The 18,075-nt window shown below is 35.2% G+C and overlaps 2 protein-coding genes across 3 annotated transcripts; both read left to right on the top strand.

Annotated features, from left to right (window-relative positions):
• Window positions 1–1,139: 1,139 nt before the first annotated feature.
• On the top strand, window positions 1,140–12,696 carry LOC137731891 (ABC transporter B family member 11-like). Of its 2 annotated transcripts, none has more exons than XM_068471141.1 (14): window positions 1,140–1,157; window positions 7,155–7,355; window positions 7,692–7,746; window positions 7,837–8,012; window positions 8,094–8,315; window positions 8,399–8,637; window positions 8,840–9,365; window positions 9,482–9,755; window positions 9,880–9,981; window positions 10,048–10,772; window positions 10,914–11,180; window positions 11,275–11,538; window positions 11,665–11,958; window positions 12,258–12,696. In XM_068471141.1, exons 1-14 carry the CDS (start codon window positions 1,140–1,142, stop codon window positions 12,609–12,611), a joined length of 3,717 nt encoding a protein of 1,238 aa, XP_068327242.1. In that variant the 3' UTR covers window positions 12,612–12,696. The 2 variants fall into 2 exon arrangements, with proteins under 2 accessions (XP_068327242.1, XP_068327241.1); XM_068471140.1 differs by lacking the exon at window positions 1,140–1,157 and adding exons at window positions 6,204–6,345; window positions 6,466–6,494 and having other exon boundaries at window positions 7,008–7,355; window positions 9,880–10,772.
• A 3,084-nt stretch (window positions 12,697–15,780) lies between these two features.
• Window positions 15,781–16,285, top strand: LOC137732620 (glycine-rich cell wall structural protein 1.0-like). Its single transcript, XM_068471927.1, has 2 exons — window positions 15,781–15,797; window positions 16,006–16,285. Exons 1-2 carry the CDS (start codon window positions 15,781–15,783, stop codon window positions 16,283–16,285), a joined length of 297 nt encoding a protein of 98 aa, XP_068328028.1.
• The last annotated feature ends 1,790 nt before the right edge of the window (window positions 16,286–18,075 follow it).

The raw sequence follows: 18,075 nt of genomic DNA, 5'->3' as shown, positions 1-18,075 counted from the left end.
CTATTTGTGCATATTTCCTGTGTGCATAATTAAATTAGGACTAGTTGATGAAATTACAAAACTACGTCGAGAAAGTTTTAGAGTAATAGAGAGCACGATTCAGCTGCCCGCGGACAGAAGCAAAGGGGTGGCAATTGCAAGAGCTATAATGAAGGCACCAAAGATACCGCTACTAGATGAAGCCACAAGTGCTCTAGATTTGACGCTGAATCTGAACAAGTGGTTTCAAGACGCATTGGATGGCCTCATGGTGGATCGAAGCACGGTGGTGGTTGCTCATCGGTTAGCCACGAATAGGGGTGCAGATTTAATAGCAGTGGTGAAACATGGAGTGATTGCAGAGAAAGGAAAGCATGAAACTTGGCTCAATATCCGGGATGGCATTTGTGCTTCTTTGGTTGCACTGCATGCAAGTGCCTGAAGCACCTGTAGCCAATTGGTTTTGTGTTGAATGCTCATTCTAGCATTCTAGCATAGTAGACTATTTGTGTGATCGGCTCAAAATGTATTTGACTCTAATGACTTCATCGTCCATACACAAAGAACGTGTTGAAAGACGAATCCTCTAATATAAGTGAGACCCACATATAATAATATTAATAACACCGGTGTTTTTTGTGATATAAAAACCCTACACTTTGAACGGCTCATCGTACTTCTTGTAGTATGTAGAAAGGTCGTCTGATTCAGACTACTGAACAATAATACAAAATATATCCATTATGACCGTTACAAATATTCATAGAAAGCCTTTCTATTAGTCATGACTGTTACGACTTACAAATACTATAATCACGCTGGTCATTTTCTTCTGTTTCTACAGTACCAAATTCACCATCATCTACTCAGAAACTGATGTGTAAATCTGCATAACGATTTATCATCCAGTGAGTTGGCCGGTAATTCTTTTTAATAAATAAAAAAGAAACTGGGCCAATAAGCAAATATCAAAGACAACAACTCCACCCTAACCAATCCACAAATTCAAAAAGCTTAATCCGACGGAGGAAAAAACACAGCTGAGAGTTGCCTTTGTCATGACTGATGTCAGATTGCTTCTTTTTCTTTTCTTAACGTAGCTCTGAGTTAGTGAGTTATATTAAAAAGATTATATTTAGCTCCTTCCTCTTTGGCTGCAAATGGAGAGAGGCCAATTAGTCTCCGTAAAAAGAATCATGTCATCCCTTTATTAAACAAACATGCACGAAACATGATGCATATATTAAGATACAAGGACATGATGATTACACCGTTTATTTTTCTTTGCACATCACTATTTAATCTTGTTTATATAAAAAAGAGGAAAACCCTTTGTCCTGTAAAACGACTCCTCACTCATTTTAGGGAGGGGGTCTCTCATTGTAGCCTCAACCATAGGTCCTTTACTCTCTAAAGGCTCAAGCCTCTATGTACAATGTAACTGCTTCGGTTATACAATGAAAACAGAAACTAAACCAACATAAATATGTTGAAATGTCCCACATCGACCGTATTAATGAAAAAAAAAAGAGTTTAAATATCCTAACCCCACTCCAACAAACACCGAGATATTTTGTGATAAAACCCCACACCTGACGGATTGTGTAGGTGATAATTACCAAGTTGGGAACAGTATCAACGTTGTTGGAAGTGGACCTTCGGCCCGTCTCTCTGATAATTCTACATGGTATCAGAGCCAGAGAGCGAACCCGTACTGTACTGCCACGTGATTGGTGGGTCCCCTTGGCCCCACGCGATGATGGTGGGTCCCTTGGCCTCACGTGTAGGGTGGGTCCCCTTGACTCCATGTGGTTGTCGATGTGTGGATCTCTCATGTGTGACCCACTAATTGGGTCCCACGGCCAATCTCTCTGATAATTCTACAAGATGTGGCTTAAATTTAAGTAAATCACGATACATTTGTGTTTTTATGCGTTCATGTGATTTTACTATAGGATCTAAGTTGATCCAATTTTATACATCGACCGTTGTCCTAGTACAAGCTGTTTGACAATCCTTCCGGATAAAGAAAGGCAAGAAGGAGCGAAAGAAAATTTTCTGAATCCGCCAATGCAACTTAACCATTGTCCAAATTATGAACATAAATCCAAATGCAAGCTCTTTATTTTACTCATTCCATTATGCAGACAGTAGACAGTGGTTAAGGGCTAAAGCAGCATCATATCCTACCTAATGCGGTGATATGCTTTGGTTAGCATATATATCATGACCAAATATTAATAGAATGCTAGAGAACAAAAAAAAAAGGACAAATAATTAGAGACTGACATATAAAATATGTTAATTAATATTTCACATATGCATTGCTAGGTGACCAAATTGATTTCTTGTCATCTATGAGATTATTAGGATTTTGAGGTTGTTAGAGTTTAAGGTAGCAAATTAATCCATTAGGTTGTTAATTTGTAATTATTAAAGCAATTTAAAAAAAAAAAAAAAAGAAAAAAAAAAAGAGCAATTTAACTAGTTAGGCAAGGGCAAGAGAAAAGGTAACCCTATGACAGTTATTATTCACTTTGAAAAGTAATCGTATTTTTGCAACACCATCTGTTGGACGATGGCAACAGTGTTTACTATTCACAAATATACTTTTTCATTATTTTTATGTTTTGTTGCATTTTTTTGGTGTTTTTAAAAATATTTTCTTTTTTCTAATTTTTCTTTTAAGTTTTAAAACCTTTTTTCAACATTTTAATTTGTTAAATAAAAATTTAAGTCAAGAATAATATAGGCCATGAGATGTTTTTTCCGTTTGAAATCTAACGATTTGCAAGGCACCACGTGACCGACCAAAAAAGAACTAGGTTGTTGGACCACATGAGGGCCCTACAGCAGTAGAACAAGTCGGCCCACTCGCATGGATGCGTGTGTATTACACTCGCTAGACACATAAAAATAGTATAACCTGGCTGACCTCATGGCTGACATCATTAGTATGCCATGGCTGACATCATTCTGACGTCAGCCAAGTTAGTAGGTGGACCACAATGTGACTCTTGCACTGTCACTGGGCTGAACTCGGCTTGGCTCGCCATTTGTGGTTACATTTATGGGCTGGTGGATGAGTTTTTTAAGGTTAAAGGACAACAGAGAAGTCCTTGCCTTTGCGCCCTTGGGTAATACGTGGAATTGCTCTTAAAATCTATTTAGTTTAATTTTACAATTACTTTTTCGTCATAATTATCAATCTCATCATTATACAATAGTGAAATCAAACTAAACGAACCTTAATAATTATTCATTAACAACTTAATAGGTTAATTTGTCATTTCTAATTACAGTTATAGGATTTTAAAGTCTTAGCCAAATTTATCATTTTTTTTCTTAGGGCTGCTATTTATTATGGGTTTGGGTTCAAAGTTTTGGCCACATTTTTTTTGTGGTCCTATGGTGATACCACACTTTTACATGTGGTAACAAAGTTTTTAGGAAACTATATTATAATAAGATGCATTTTTCATTAAAGTTGGGTGTAAGATTAAATACTGATTTTGGTTATATATCACCTAAAATCTAGCTAATAATTATTAACTTTTGTTTTGTTTTATTTTTAGTATTATAAATTAAAGATTTTTACTTAATGTGTATTCAATACGTGTAAAAAAATTGCTTAAGTGGTAACAATACATATATGTTTATATGCACGTATATATATGTATACATAATTTGTGTACCTATGCATATGTACATAAATATGTATTTATGTACCCATATATATGCACCTATATATACATTTGTGTACTTATACATATGAACCTATGTATATATGTGTACCTATATATATGCACCTATATATATAAATATATATATATATATATATATATATTCATGTACCTTTATTATGTATATTATTTATTGTGTCTGCATATTAGTTATTTGTTTGGTTTTGTGATTTATATAGTGTAATTCTCATTAGCAAAATGTATTAAAAAGTCTTCCATTTTAAATTGCTAAATTTGATTTGTAGAAATAAAAATTCCTATTTTAAGGTCTAGTTGATGATTAAATTAGGAATTTTAGAAAGAAAATTTGAAAATAATAAAAGGGGGCAGTGGTATTTAATATGACTAATAGTGAGTTTTAAAGTTAGGGACTAAAACTATTATAAAAGCATCCCGGTTATAATGGAAAAAAAAAATCTTCTTTAGGTCCTTAAGTCTAAATGCCCCTAAAGTTTTTGGCAATTGTGGTTGAATTCAAAACTTTCTCGGTTCTATGGTGATACCACGCAAATAACAAGTTTCAGAATTGACTCACATAAATGATAATGATGTATTATATAATTGTATTAAATTTGATACGTTGTTAATTGTTGACCTATTGTGTGTCCTAGTTCAAACTCTTATCACGTAGAGTAGAAATCATTGTGTGTGTATGTATACATATAAAACTTCCGTTAGTCCCATGTTAAAATGAACGCATGTGAGACTTACGTGTCAGCTCATATCAATTTTCTCAAACTACATTTGAAGTTTTGAAATCATATCCAATTCTGCATTGCATTAGTTTGAATGTATGATCCTATGTCAAAATCAATTATTTTAATAGTTTTTCTCTTCAACTCACTACGATGCCTGAAGTTTAGAAAAAGAGTAATGTTACACTTATTACATTTTGCATTGTCTATATGTACGAGAAATTTTCAGTGTGTTGAGAACACAGCTCGGAACACCAAGTGTCATAATACAATTGATTAGAATTTTTTTTTAAAGTTTTTCAACCAATTGTATTATTACATTTGGTGTTTCGGACCGTGTTCCCAGCACGTTGAAAAATCTCTTCATATGTACAACCTCTCTAATAGAGGTAGGGCCCATCAACACATGATCACATCATGCTACAACTATGGTATGGCAAATGTGGTAAGAGTAGCATTTTTGTTAGAAATGAAAAGCTTGTAATTAGAAAAAGGGGCGTTTTGATATAGGCGCCTGGTTTTTTAATTTTTTTTAGACTAAACATACACTCCTTTTGAAAATTTGATCAAACATTTTCCTAAAATTTTGGTTATTAATTTTAGTTTTTCACATAAGTTCAATTTTGTTTAGAATTTTAGTTTTTCACGACTTCTCCTGGGCATTTCGGTTTTTTTTTTCTTGTCCTATTATTCCTACATTTATGCATTTATTATCCATCTCTATGCATTTTTTTTATTGTTTGTTATAATTTTTACTTTTTTTTTGTGAATATAATAGAATATTTATAATAAAAAATTGTCAAATTTTATGATTTAGAAGACCCAACACGTAATAAAGATTTGTTTGATTATATAGCTATGTCTACTTACCTATAATATGGACACATTTAGTTTTATAGTGGATTTGATTTTTTGTATTTCTCGATACATTTGGAATGTAAATGTATCAAAAGGGTTATCTGATAGAGACATTTGATTTTTGTGGTACATTTGGGATTTTTTGTTCATTTGGCCTTTTGGTACAATAGGAATCTAAATGTACCAAAAGGGTTACCTGGCAATGGGCACATTTGGTTTTATGGTACATTTGAAATTTTGGTACATTTGGTTTCTCTGTATATTTGAAATCTAAACGTACCAAAAAGGTTACATAACAATGGGTACATTTGGTTTTATGGTACATTTGGTTTCTCGGTACATTTGAAATCTAAACGTACCAAAAGTCGATACTTTTGTTCTTAAATGTACCATAAGTTTTAAGTATATTTTTTTTTATATATCTATACATGAAAAAAAAAATATGTATTGAAGACTTTTTATTGAGACAATTTTAATAGAAAGGGTTTTTTTTTTTTTTTTAAATACTGATAATAAGGAAATGAGATTTTTTATTTTATTTTATTAAAAAAATGTCATTTAATGCGTAGAAGGGGTTGATGAAATTAAATTCCTATATTATAGGCAATTAGTTGCTAAGTTACCTTATGCCACTATATAAATGCATTTAAATTAATGACATGGAAATTAAATAAATAAAAAATTATTGAGGTGACAATTGATAGAAGCACCTTAATCAAATCCTTATGAATGTTTAATCTAACCATTATAGAAAAGACGTAGAACATTCTAATTTTCCCTTAAAAAAACAAAACAAAAACTTTGGCGGGGGGCAGGATGATTGAGTACAATTTTTTTTTTTTTTTTAATTTTAATTTTCCCAAAGTCTCTTGATGATTGAGAACAATTGACCACCGGATCACCGAAATAGGACGGCTGCGTCGCCATTTACAAACAGCAGAGCAGACAAAGGATCTGATAATATTCGATCACAACCCAAATGCCAAACCAACCCAGAGTTACCATCACATTTCCACACTCCCAGAAGAACTGAAAAGGAAAAAGAAAACTCATCCTATCAAAGCAAAAAGGTATAGAACTCGAATCGTATTTCTTCCAACTCAGTTCAAAGTAACAACTTTTTTTCAACTCTTGTTCTGGAAATTTTGAATTTGGACTGATCGTGGCTTATAAAACCAATATTTTGGCAGGGAATTACGCAACAAACTCTCACAAAGTGGTAAGAAGCTTGTTTCTTCACTGCTCATTATGTTACGATATATTCTCTCCTTTAGCAGCATTGCTTTCCTTCTCTTTGTCATTTGATTTGATCCTTCGCTTTCATGTTAATTAGTGCTTATTTGTGTGTTGTGGAGGATGGAATTTGGTCTGCTGAGGTTGTAAATATTTGTTCTCTGCAGCTTTTTATTTCTTCTTTTGATGTATAATACTCACAAGAATTAGCTTCCTTGCATTGCATGATTGCTATGTGAAGCTTTTGAATTTTTGTTTTTTTTTTTTTGGAGAATAAATTTTCATGGCAAACATTTTGCTGAATGATTTTTTAATTTTTGGCTGAATAATCAAATCCTATACTATATTACAACAAATTTTCCATCCATTCTTTGATGAACTATATTTTTAATTTTTTTTTTTTAAGACAGTTTGGTTGGTAATTCAAACCATAAATTGTTCCTATTGCGGCTCTGATCTCATCATCCAACTTGTCTGAGTTGCTTGTGTTGTAAAACAGCAAGTTAACACTACTCCTGTGAGAGACATGGCTGAGGTAAATCCTGTGGAGGGCGATGTGGTCAAGGAGCAGGGCGCGACAGTAACAAACGAGCACGCAGCAGTGGAGGATTCTGAAAACAGCCAGCAAGATACAAGCAAGAACAAGGAGGATGGCACCAAAACAGTACCATATTTCAGGCTTTTCTCCTTTGCTGATTCCTTGGATTACATGCTAATGTCTGTTGGTGTAATCAGCGCCGTTGGAAACGGGCTCTGTATGCCTCTAATGACTGTAATCATGGGAGATATCATTAATTCTTTTGGAGGAACTGAGAATACCAAAGATGTTGTGGATGTAGTTTCTAAGGTAAATATTCTTCACTAGGAATTACTCCTGGGGCCTGGATTCGACTATTTCAATTAAACGACACTAATGTCATGGCGTTGTGTGTTGAACTCATACATTTTAAGATTAAACTTATGAAATTGGACAACAGTCCAACATTCCGTGTCCTATAAGTCCCACATAAAGGGGTGCACTTTAAAGGACTTACTTGGAATCATGAACTCGATTCAAATCTTCTCTATTTCAGCCGCCAAATGGTTGTTCCATTAGGATTTGTGTCTGAACTTCTATTTTTGAACTTTTAACTTGGTTTCCGGTGTCTGCGGTTTAGTTGCTAAAAAAGGATCATATCCTCAGGTAGCTCTAAAGTATGTTTACTTGGCTGTGGGAGCTGGTGCTGCTGCATTTCTGCGTAAGTATTACCGAGCTCCCTTATAGTATTGAAGAAATAGCTTGGCTTATTGGAAACTGAGATAATAAATTATCTTTTGCTATATGTCAGAGATGTCTTGCTGGATGATCACCGGAGAGAGACAGGCTGCACGAATAAGAGGTCTATACTTGAAAACAATATTAAGGCAAGATGTTGGTTTTTTCGATAAAGAAGCGAACACTGGGGAAATTATTGGCAGGATGTCTGGGGATACTGTGTTCATTCAAGAGGCCATGGGCGAGAAGGTATTTACACGCTACACAAAAGCCTCAAATGATTTCCATTTTCTCTAACAGCCTCTATTTTGTTTCATGTTCTTATTGCAGGTAGGAAGGTTCATCCAATTACTTGCCACATCCATTGGAGGCTTCATAATAGCATTTATTAAGGGATGGCTTCTCACCCTTGTCATGCTATCATCTCTTCCCCTTCTTGTCCTCTCAGGTGCTGTCATGGGCATCAATTTATCGAAGATGGCATCCCGTGGGCAAACTGCTTATTCACTGGCATCAACTGTGGTAGAGCAGACAGTTGGTTCAATCAGAACTGTATGCCTACTTGTCTACAGATTCTAATTTTATTCTCTATATTATCTTGGTATAGAACAAAAACGATGAGCATTCCCTTGCAGGTTGTATCATTTACAGGAGAGAAACAGGCGATAGCTAATTACAACAACTCCTTAATAAAAGCTTACAAGTCGGGTGTGCACGAGGGTTTGGCTTCTGGTTTTGGGATTGGTGTTATTCTGTTTATTATAATGTCTAGTTATGGTTTCGCTATATGGTTTGGCGGAAAGATGATAGTTGAAAAAGGATATACTGGAGGAGAAGTAATCAATGTAATTTTCGCTGCGTTGACTGCCTCCATGTAAGTTGCATTTCGATAAATTTTGATGAAATTTTTTTGTGAACGTTGCGTAATTGCACTAGTAAACATGTTTTCACTTTTGCATACACTTCAAGTTGTGATATCTTAAAGTTATTGACTACTCCCACTCTTCACTTCAAAATTTAATATTTGATGCTTCAGAATATCATGATATGAAAATGTCTCCATGATACTTTTCCAGGTCTCTTGGGCAGGCTTCTCCATGCCTGAGTGCATTTGCTGCTGGAAAAGCCGCAGCTTATAAAATGTTTGAGACGATTAACAGAAAGCCGGAGATAGATTCTTATGACACTAATGGGCAGCAGTTACAAGACATCCGTGGAGACATAGAACTGAGGGATGTTTATTTCAGTTATCCTGCAAGACCAGATGAACAAATATTCCATGGATTTTCTCTCTCAATACCTAGCGGTGCAACTGCTGCTTTGGTTGGGCAGAGCGGAAGTGGTAAATCAACTGTGATCAGTTTGATTGAGAGGTTTTATGATCCCTTAGCTGGGGAAGTTCTTATTGATGGTATTAATCTCAAAGAGTTCCAGCTGAAATGGATCCGACAGAAAATAGGTCTTGTCAGCCAGGAACCCGTGTTGTTTACTTCTAGCATCAAAGATAACATTGCTTATGGGAAGGACGGTGCAACTAACGATGAAATAAGGGCTGCTATAGAGCTTGCTAATGCTGCTAAATTCATAGACAAACTGCCACAGGTTAAATTCGTTTATACACACTCTTTAAGTTGGGTGTTTCTTTGTTGATCTTACCATTTCAATACATTCAAAGATGGAAACATATCCTAATTCAGCTCGTTTAATTAATTTTTTAGGGACTAGACACAATGGTTGGTGAACATGGAACTCAGCTGTCTGGGGGCCAAAAGCAAAGAGTTGCTATAGCTAGAGCAATCCTGAAAGACCCAAGAATTCTACTTTTAGACGAAGCCACAAGTGCCCTCGATGCAGAATCTGAGAGAGTTGTGCAGGAGGCATTGGACAGAATTATGATTAATCGCACCACTGTCATTGTAGCCCATCGTTTGAGTACAGTAAGGAATGCTGACACCATTGCTGTTATACATAGAGGGGCAATCGTCGAAAAAGGTAACAAATTTGTTTTCTATCTTACCATTCGAGTTCCCAGTCTTACTTTCATCAAGTTTAAAGTATCGTTACCATAATCTTAATTAATGAGTACTTCTCATACCGAACTTTTTCAACTGAGCAGGTCGACATTCGGAGCTAATTAAGGACCCTGAAGGAGCATATAGCCAGCTTATAAGGTTGCAAGAAATGAGCAGTGTGTCAGAACAGACGACTGTGAATGATCATGATAGGCCAGAAATTAGTAGTGTGGATTCTCGGAGACATTCAAGTCAAAGATTTTCACTCTTACGATCCATAAGCCAGGGATCATCTGGAAGAGGAAACAGTAGTCGTCATTCCTTCTCAATCTCATTTGGTATGCCCACTGCAATAGGTGTCCTTGACGCAGCACCTGCAGAATCTGATATTCTTGCTTCAAAATCATCAAGAGTACCTCCAGAAGTCTCACTTCGCCGCCTAGCTTACCTGAACAAGCCAGAGATCCCAGTGTTGTTCCTAGGTACAATAGCTGCAGCAGCCAATGGGGTAGTCTTACCTATTTTTGGGTTATTGGTATCCAGTGTAATAAAGACCTTCTTTGAGCCACCTCAAGAACTCCGGAAGCATTCAAAGTTTTGGGCATTAATCTTTATTGTTCTTGGAGTGGGATCTTTAATAGCACTTCCAGCAAGTCACTACTTTTTTTCTGTGGCTGGATTTAAATTAATAAAACGAGTCCGATCTATGTGCTTTGAGAAGGTAGTTTACATGGAAGTAAGTTGGTTTGACGACCCTGAGCACTCAAGTGGTGCAATTGGCGCAAGGCTTTCTGCAGATGCAGCTTCTCTGAGGGGGCTGCTTGGAGATGCTCTTGGTTTGCTTGTTCAGAATTTAGCAACTGCAATTGCTGGTTTGTTGATTGCTTTTGTGGCAAATTGGCAACTTGCACTTATAATTCTTGTTTTGCTGCCTCTGTTAGGAGTAAATGGTTATTTTCACGTCAAGTTCATGAAAGGATTCAGTGCAGATGCAAAGGTAATTCTCTGAAATCCAAAATTTTAAGAAAAATTATAGTATGCAACTTGTTGCCGGTGCAGTTCAAAACATGATCCAATCTCACATACATAATATGTATAAGACTAATTTTTATTGATACTGAATTCTAAATGGTTGCAGAAAATGTACGAGGAAGCAAGTCAAGTAGCGAATGATGCTGTAGGGAGTATTAGAACAATTGCTTCCTTTTGTGCTGAAGAGAAGGTGATTGAATTGTACCAGAAAAAATGTGAAGGCCCTATTAAGACAGGGATCAGGCAAGGGTTAATCAGTGGAATAGGATTTGGTCTATCCTTCTTTTTTCTGTTTTCTGTGTACGCCACTAGTTTTTACGCAGGAGCCCGACTTGTTTCAGCTGGAAAGACAACATTCGCTGATGTTTTCCGGGTAAGTTATTTTGCCTTCCTCTGCAAGTCTTCAAGTAGTGAATGGCACAGAAAATTTGTTCATATGCCTGAAATTTTGCCCTTCTGGTTTGTAGGTTTTCTTTGCTCTTACTATGACAGCTGTTGGAGTGTCTCAGTCGGGCTCCCTAGCTACTGATGTAAGTAAAGCAAAGAGCTCTGCTGCTTCTATATTTGCAATTATCGATCGAAAATCAAAAATAGACTCCAGTGATGATTCTGGAACAATGATAGAAAATGTGAAAGGCGAAATTGAATTCCGCCATGTCAGCTTCAAGTATCCAACTCGACCTGACGTGCCAATCTTCCAGGACCTTTGCTTGACCATTCGTCGTGGCAAGGTAACTTAGTAGCATGCATGCTTCTTCTTTTTAATCGTTTTCAATTCATTCATGAGATTCGGACCTTGTAGTCTAATAGTCTAATATGCGTTTCTGGAACTTGGAAATGTATTTTGTGTTTATCAGACGGTTGCTCTGGTTGGAGAAAGTGGAAGTGGGAAATCGACAGTCGTCTCATTGTTGCAGAGATTTTATGACCCTGATTCAGGTCACATTACACTAGATGGAATCGAAATCCAAAAGCTACAGTTGAAGTGGTTGAGGCAGCAAATGGGGCTGGTGAGCCAGGAGCCTGTGTTATTTAATGAAACTATCCGAGCCAACATTGCATATGGAAAGGAAGGGGATGTAACAGAAGCTGAAATTATAGCTGCAGCAGAATTGGCAAACGCTCACAAGTTCATCAGTAGTTTACAACAGGTAGGCACTGACTTAAAAACTTCGTCGATTTCTTTTTTATCAGTATGATTTAGGAACATGCGTAGCTGAAAATAAAGATTGAGCCATCTCAACTAGATGACGATTTTGAAGTTCAGTAGCAAAACATGAAGATCGAGCCAACTCAAAGAGATGAAGATTCGATCTTTATGTTTGTAATGCACGTTTGTATCACTTATCACTATAAAAATCTTTGGCGTTGCATAAAAGAGAACTAGTTTTACAAAATTATATTCAGAATGTTGAAGATTTATACATATTAACTTCGGAAAACAATACAGGGTTACGATACAATCGTAGGAGAGCGGGGGGTTCAGCTGTCCGGCGGACAGAAGCAAAGGGTGGCAATTGCAAGAGCTATAATGAAGGCACCAAAGATTTTACTACTAGATGAAGCCACAAGTGCGCTCGACGCTGAATCCGAACGAGTTGTTCAAGACGCACTGGATCGCGTCATGGTGGATCGAACCACGGTGGTGGTTGCTCATCGGTTATCAACGATTAAGAGTGCAGATTTAATAGCAGTGGTGAAAAATGGAGTGATTGCAGAGAAAGGAACGCATGAAACTTTGATCAACGTCGAGGATGGCATTTATGCTTCTTTGGTTGCTTTGCATGCAAGTGCCTCATCTTAGAGATCTACTTTTCGGTAATTCTTCCGAGTACTTCAGTCGAATAGGAAATCCAAGGAATAAGTATGCAATATATAAGGATAATGTTAAGGAGACCATCTATTTAAACGAAATTTTGTAAATTATATAACATGGTTGTGCGTTGGATTATGACTTAAGTATTGATTAACGTACATATATTTCTATTGGTGACACGTTAGATGGTTTATAAATGTAATCTAAACAATTGGTATACCTAGTTTTTTTAAAGAGGTATATTACCAAGGCGTACCTGTTATGTTTTACTTTATATCTTGTAAAATGTATAAGTATGTAATACAACAATTATAAACTCAACCCATTATAAAGTCGATTAGAGAGGAGGATTCGAACACCTGACCTTGACTGTGGTCACTCTAGTGTCAAGCGCTTTTTACTATTTGAATCACAAGTCTCTTCTAAATTTTTTTCACCGATTTAAAGCAAGCAAAATCAAAGAAAAAATTTCTGAAGCCGCTACGGCTCAGTTGTGGTGGTGGCACAAAGAAAGTCGTATCTATGCCATAGTTTTTATTTCGCAACGATTCATGTCTTATTCATTTGTTAAATTTCTGAATCCACTACAGCTCAGTGGTGATGGTGGCACAAAAAATAATCATATTGATGCCATTGTTTTTATTTCGCTACGTTTTTTGTCTTATTCTTTTGTTGACTTTTTGAATTCACTACGACTCAGTAGTGGTGGTGGCAAAATAAAAGTCGTATCGACGCCATCGTTTTTATTTCGCTACGACTTTTGTCTTATTCCTAGGTTATCATTTCCACGTACTCACTTTGATAAAATACAACTTTTTATGTATAAATTATGAATACAAGTCTTTGTTTTTTTTGGTCAATCTATGAATATATGTCTAAATCCCAGCTTTTTCTTGTACTTTATAATGTATATGCTTACATAACACATAAAGAAATAGTAATAATTGAACGTTAGACAACAGAAAGAAAGAAGAAATAATTAGAGAGTGACATGGAATATATTAATGAATATGTCACCTGCGTGTGTTTTCAATACTGTTGCTTCGTCAACCAAATGATTTCCCTCTCTAATCAAATCTCAAAATTTTGACCTTTTTTTTTTAAGGAGGGAGTGGGTGGTCGATCTAGAAGACTAGAACGGTTTCTTTGGAGGATTTTTGGTTTTTCATTTACTGTAATTTTCAGGCTTTGATTTGGTTGATTTCAAGCTTTTGTTGGAGGTGCTGTGTTTGGAGTTTATTCTTCCCCCTCCCGTCCCCCTCTGTTTTTCTGGATTCTTGCTGTTGTTTTCGGCGTTGGTCCTGAGATTTCTAAGATCCAGAGTGACGCTAAAAAATGTGCCCTAACTTTATATAAGCTTTCACAATTATAATTTTGATAAAATTGTACTTAGAAAAATATTTCAAACTCAATAATTTAGAAACATGGAAAAACCAATTTATTTTATATTGAGAGAAGGAAACCACAAAAAAAAAAAAAAAACCCAAATGTACAAGTAGATGGACGATGGGTTTTGTTTCCCCTTTATGTGAACTTTTAAATTATTTTACATAAATCGTGAGGTATTTTGCTTATTTACTAACCTTGTTAGTATGGGACTAAAAAATTTATTCACATTTTCGAGTCTTTAATTGATATGTTTAAGCAATGCATGAGCACCTAATTAAACCTAGTAGGCTAGTATTGGTAAAGACATACATATATTAATTTATTGAAAACTAATTCTAAGGAGACCAAATTTTAAATCAAATTTTGTAAACCATATAATATGATTGTTGATGATTTGATTACTATTTAATTGTTGATTAACACGCTATTTTCTATTCGTGACACGTCATGTGGTTTGCAAATTTGATCTACCTTGCATTACTCTTTGTTGAAGGTTAGACTTGAATTGGAATGAACCTCTAAAAATTGCAATCAACATAGCCACAAATAGGGTTTCGAACCCGCAACATCCTTTTTAATTTTAAGGAGGAGAAACCACCCCTTCTTATTAAACTTGATTATTTAACCAAATTTTATAAATTTATACTCTTCTGAAAACATATATGAATATACCACCTAATATTTTTGGTGCCCTGATTTTTTGAGGCGTCGAATGATCGCCCTGCCCGCATTTGGCTAGGGCCAGCTCTAGTTGTTCTTCATCTCTGCTTCCAGATGCGATATTAGAAACTTAAAACTGAAAAGCTAAAAGTAAAATTGAAAATAGAAAATTTTATATGAGTGATACTAAACCCACCTCATTGTCTTATTTTTCCATTCCATTTTAATAAAAATGATAATGGCATTTCTATACTTTAGAGAAAAGACTTTTAGACCCTATTTATAAATTTATTATAATATTTCTATTCAAAAAATCGAAGACGAATGAAAAAATCTAATTTGAATTTCTACGGTTGTAGTTAGTGAAGAAAAACCGAAGGCGATTGAATTGGTTTTATCTTGGATGCTTAGTTGTGAGAGAGAATGGCGTTGGTTTTATTTTTTTTATATGAAGAAAGCTTCAACAGTTGAGTTGGATGCTTTCTTTCCAATTAGACCAGAATTTGTAAGATGGCATGCTGTTTTCTCTGAAGATTGTCATTTGGATACAGCCGAAGTGCTTGGACGAATCCAATGGTGAGGTCTGAGAATTCTTGTTAGGTATCCAAATAGCACATTCGAGGAATGAAATCAGCTCAGGCAGTGCCATAGGTAATATATAAAAAAAAGAAGGTTATTTTGGGAATAATAGTGGGTGGGAAATAACATTTTAATTTTTTAAGTTTTTATGGTGGGTGAAAAATAGTATAATGAGGTGGATCTAATAGCACTCTTTTATATTTACCCCCATTCACAAGCATATTTTAAGAATAACCCTTATATTTGAATACAAACTCATTGGGCATATTTCTCACTCAACTAACTTCCCGTTATGGCCTTAAGTTGATGAGTTAACTGATAATTTGTTTATACTGTGATTTATGACCATTTTCATAATTTGTTTATAATGTGTTTTTAAGTTGTTCTTAGTCCTCAAAAGCAGTTTCAGACATTTTTTTTTTTTTTTAAATAGAGAAATATGTTTACACTAAGAGAGTAGAAGAATAATTGGTTGCAAAACTCATCATTTTTGAAATTCCGACCTAATATCATTTACTTACAAGTGAATATGGATATCACTAGACCGTACTACTTAGGGTCAATTTGGGATTGTTGTGCTTTAAAAAAAAAATACTTCTACTATATTTCAAGAATAACCAACTGTAAAATAAAGCAAGGGAGCGTATTGTTCTTTTAAATGTGTTGTGAGTATGAACACATTGAAAAATCGTTTGGCAAATTTTTAAGGTAAAAGTAATATAATTGTATCTAATGACAAACATGGACATTATAGTGTGGGCGATGATGACGACGACAAGGGTGGCGAAAGCAATGGTTGTGAGGGTGGTGGTGGTGGTGGCGGTGCCAATAAAGGGGTGTGGAAGTTGGGTCGCAATGGTAACAATGGTGGTAGGGATGGCGACAATGACGATGGTGGCGATTGTGGTGGCAGTGGTGATGGTTGTGTATATGGTGGTGATGGAGGCGATGACGGTAGTGATGGTGGTGGTAGTTGTGATTTTGGTGATAGTGGTGGTGGTTGTAGTTGTGGTGATGGTGGCATCATTGTGTAGTGATGGTGGCAACAATGTGGTGGTAATGGCAATGTTGGTGTAAGAGGTTAGGGTTTGTAGTGGTAGATGGTGTTGGTCACTTTGTTCTCCAAAAATAAAATTTGTCTAGAAGGATAAATAAAGTTATTTTTTAAAATTAATGAGCATATTATATAAATTCAAAATATTCATTAAAGGCTCCACTCCGTTTAGTATCTACAACATAGATTAGTTAACACAGTTAACCTGCAATAGAGGTACAATAAAAAATTGAATATGAATTAGTACCAGTAAAAAGGAGAATCAATATTTAATTTTTATATTCAATCCTAAAATTAAGTAAACGATAAGCATATAAACAGGGGATGACATTTATCACCATTTAACAAAAAAGATAATAAAAATAAAGGTGTGAATAATCAATGAATGGACATAACCCAAAAAAAATAGACTAAACCCAATAACACTCACAAAATTGGACTTGTATAAATTTTACTTTAGTATTAGTTTTTGGATAATGCTAGAGAGACCATTAGACCTAATTCAGTAAACCAAATGATATGCTGCTTTTAAAAAGCTATTGTCTGGAAGCCATTGCTTTTAAAATAAGCAGGATATTTTATTTTTACTAAACACTTTTTTACTGTTTTAACTGTAAAGTGAAACAGTTTTTGATAAAAAAAATAAAAAAAAAATAAAAAAAAACTATACCAAACTGGAACTAAGTGGTTGATCCTTATTTTATTTGAATAACTATCTATTTTTCTTTTTTGGATTTTTGACATCGTATTCTAAAACTACTATTTTTACTCAAATTATCCGAAGATGAATTAAGACACTGCCTAACTCTTTACATGTAAAATTATTCTTTTCCTAAAAATACTCTTGAAATGAACGGATTCAATTATGAAGTTTGTCTCAGGTTGTCATTGAAGAAAGAATAACTACTTGTTGCCACTTAGTACTAAGGTTTAGTGGTACTCTTTACTTGTAAGTGAGAGGTCTTAGGTTTGATTCTCGCCGAAGACAAATTTGAACCACACTGTTGCATGAGGCTAAACCCCAACGCTCTCCCCCCTTAGTGTAGGTAATACCGTTTGTTTAAAAAAAAAAAAAAAACAACAACAACTACTTAGCATGTAAGGGGTGGAGTATTGTCCCACTCTATGGTGAGGCAGTGACGAAGACAATGGAACGACGGACAACAAGGAGGACGTCTACGTCGGCAATAGCTCGCAACCAGTCAGAGGTCGGAGACTCGGAGAAACCAATCAGGAACAGAAGTGGAGGAACACGAATTGTATTTTTTTAATTTTTCAGATATCAGTGTTTTTAATAACACTTTGAAAGTTGCAGCTAAGATATTGGTGGTTATGTCTCTTAGCGCTCAAAATTTTTCTCCTCTAGCCGCCCACTTGGTTTTTTCTCTTTGTCCTTTCATTTGATATTAATGTTAATTACTTTTTTAATTGTGTTGTTCTCCAACATCCTTTTACTTCTTCAATAACATTGCATGACTGCCGTATATTAACAAAAGAATTGTTGTTAGTGTCCGTCCAGACTTTCCCGTTCTGTTTGTAGAGGGTATATTTTCCCCGCCTGCCGAGATGTAAAGTTTTGATCGTTGCATGCATTCTCTTTGTTTGTTTCATATGCATCTGTTCCTTGGACTGTAAGTCAATTAGTGCTCATGAACTGTATATTTGTATTTTTTACAAAAAAAAGTCGTTAATTCAAACCCATAAATTGTTTCTCTTGCAGCTTTGATCTTATCGTACAAGTTGCCCAAGTTGTTTGTGTTGCGTAAAACA

This window comes from Pyrus communis, chromosome 4 (genome assembly GCF_963583255.1).
Source record: "Pyrus communis chromosome 4, drPyrComm1.1, whole genome shotgun sequence".
NCBI classification, from domain to species: Eukaryota; Viridiplantae; Streptophyta; class Magnoliopsida; order Rosales; family Rosaceae; genus Pyrus; species Pyrus communis.
This window is presented reverse-complemented; position numbering and strand designations above follow the sequence as displayed.

Coding starts and splice junctions, on each gene's coding strand:
- LOC137731891 (XM_068471140.1), top strand. CDS start 7,035: ATGGCTGAGGTAAATCCTGTGGAGGGCGATGTGGTCAAGGAGCAGGGC. Junction 7,356..7,691: donor TTGTGGATGTAGTTTCTAAG/GTAAATATTCTT, acceptor TCATATCCTCAG/GTAGCTCTAAAGTATGTTTA. Junction 10,773..10,913: donor GATTCAGTGCAGATGCAAAG/GTAATTCTCTGA, acceptor AAATGGTTGCAG/AAAATGTACGAGGAAGCAAG.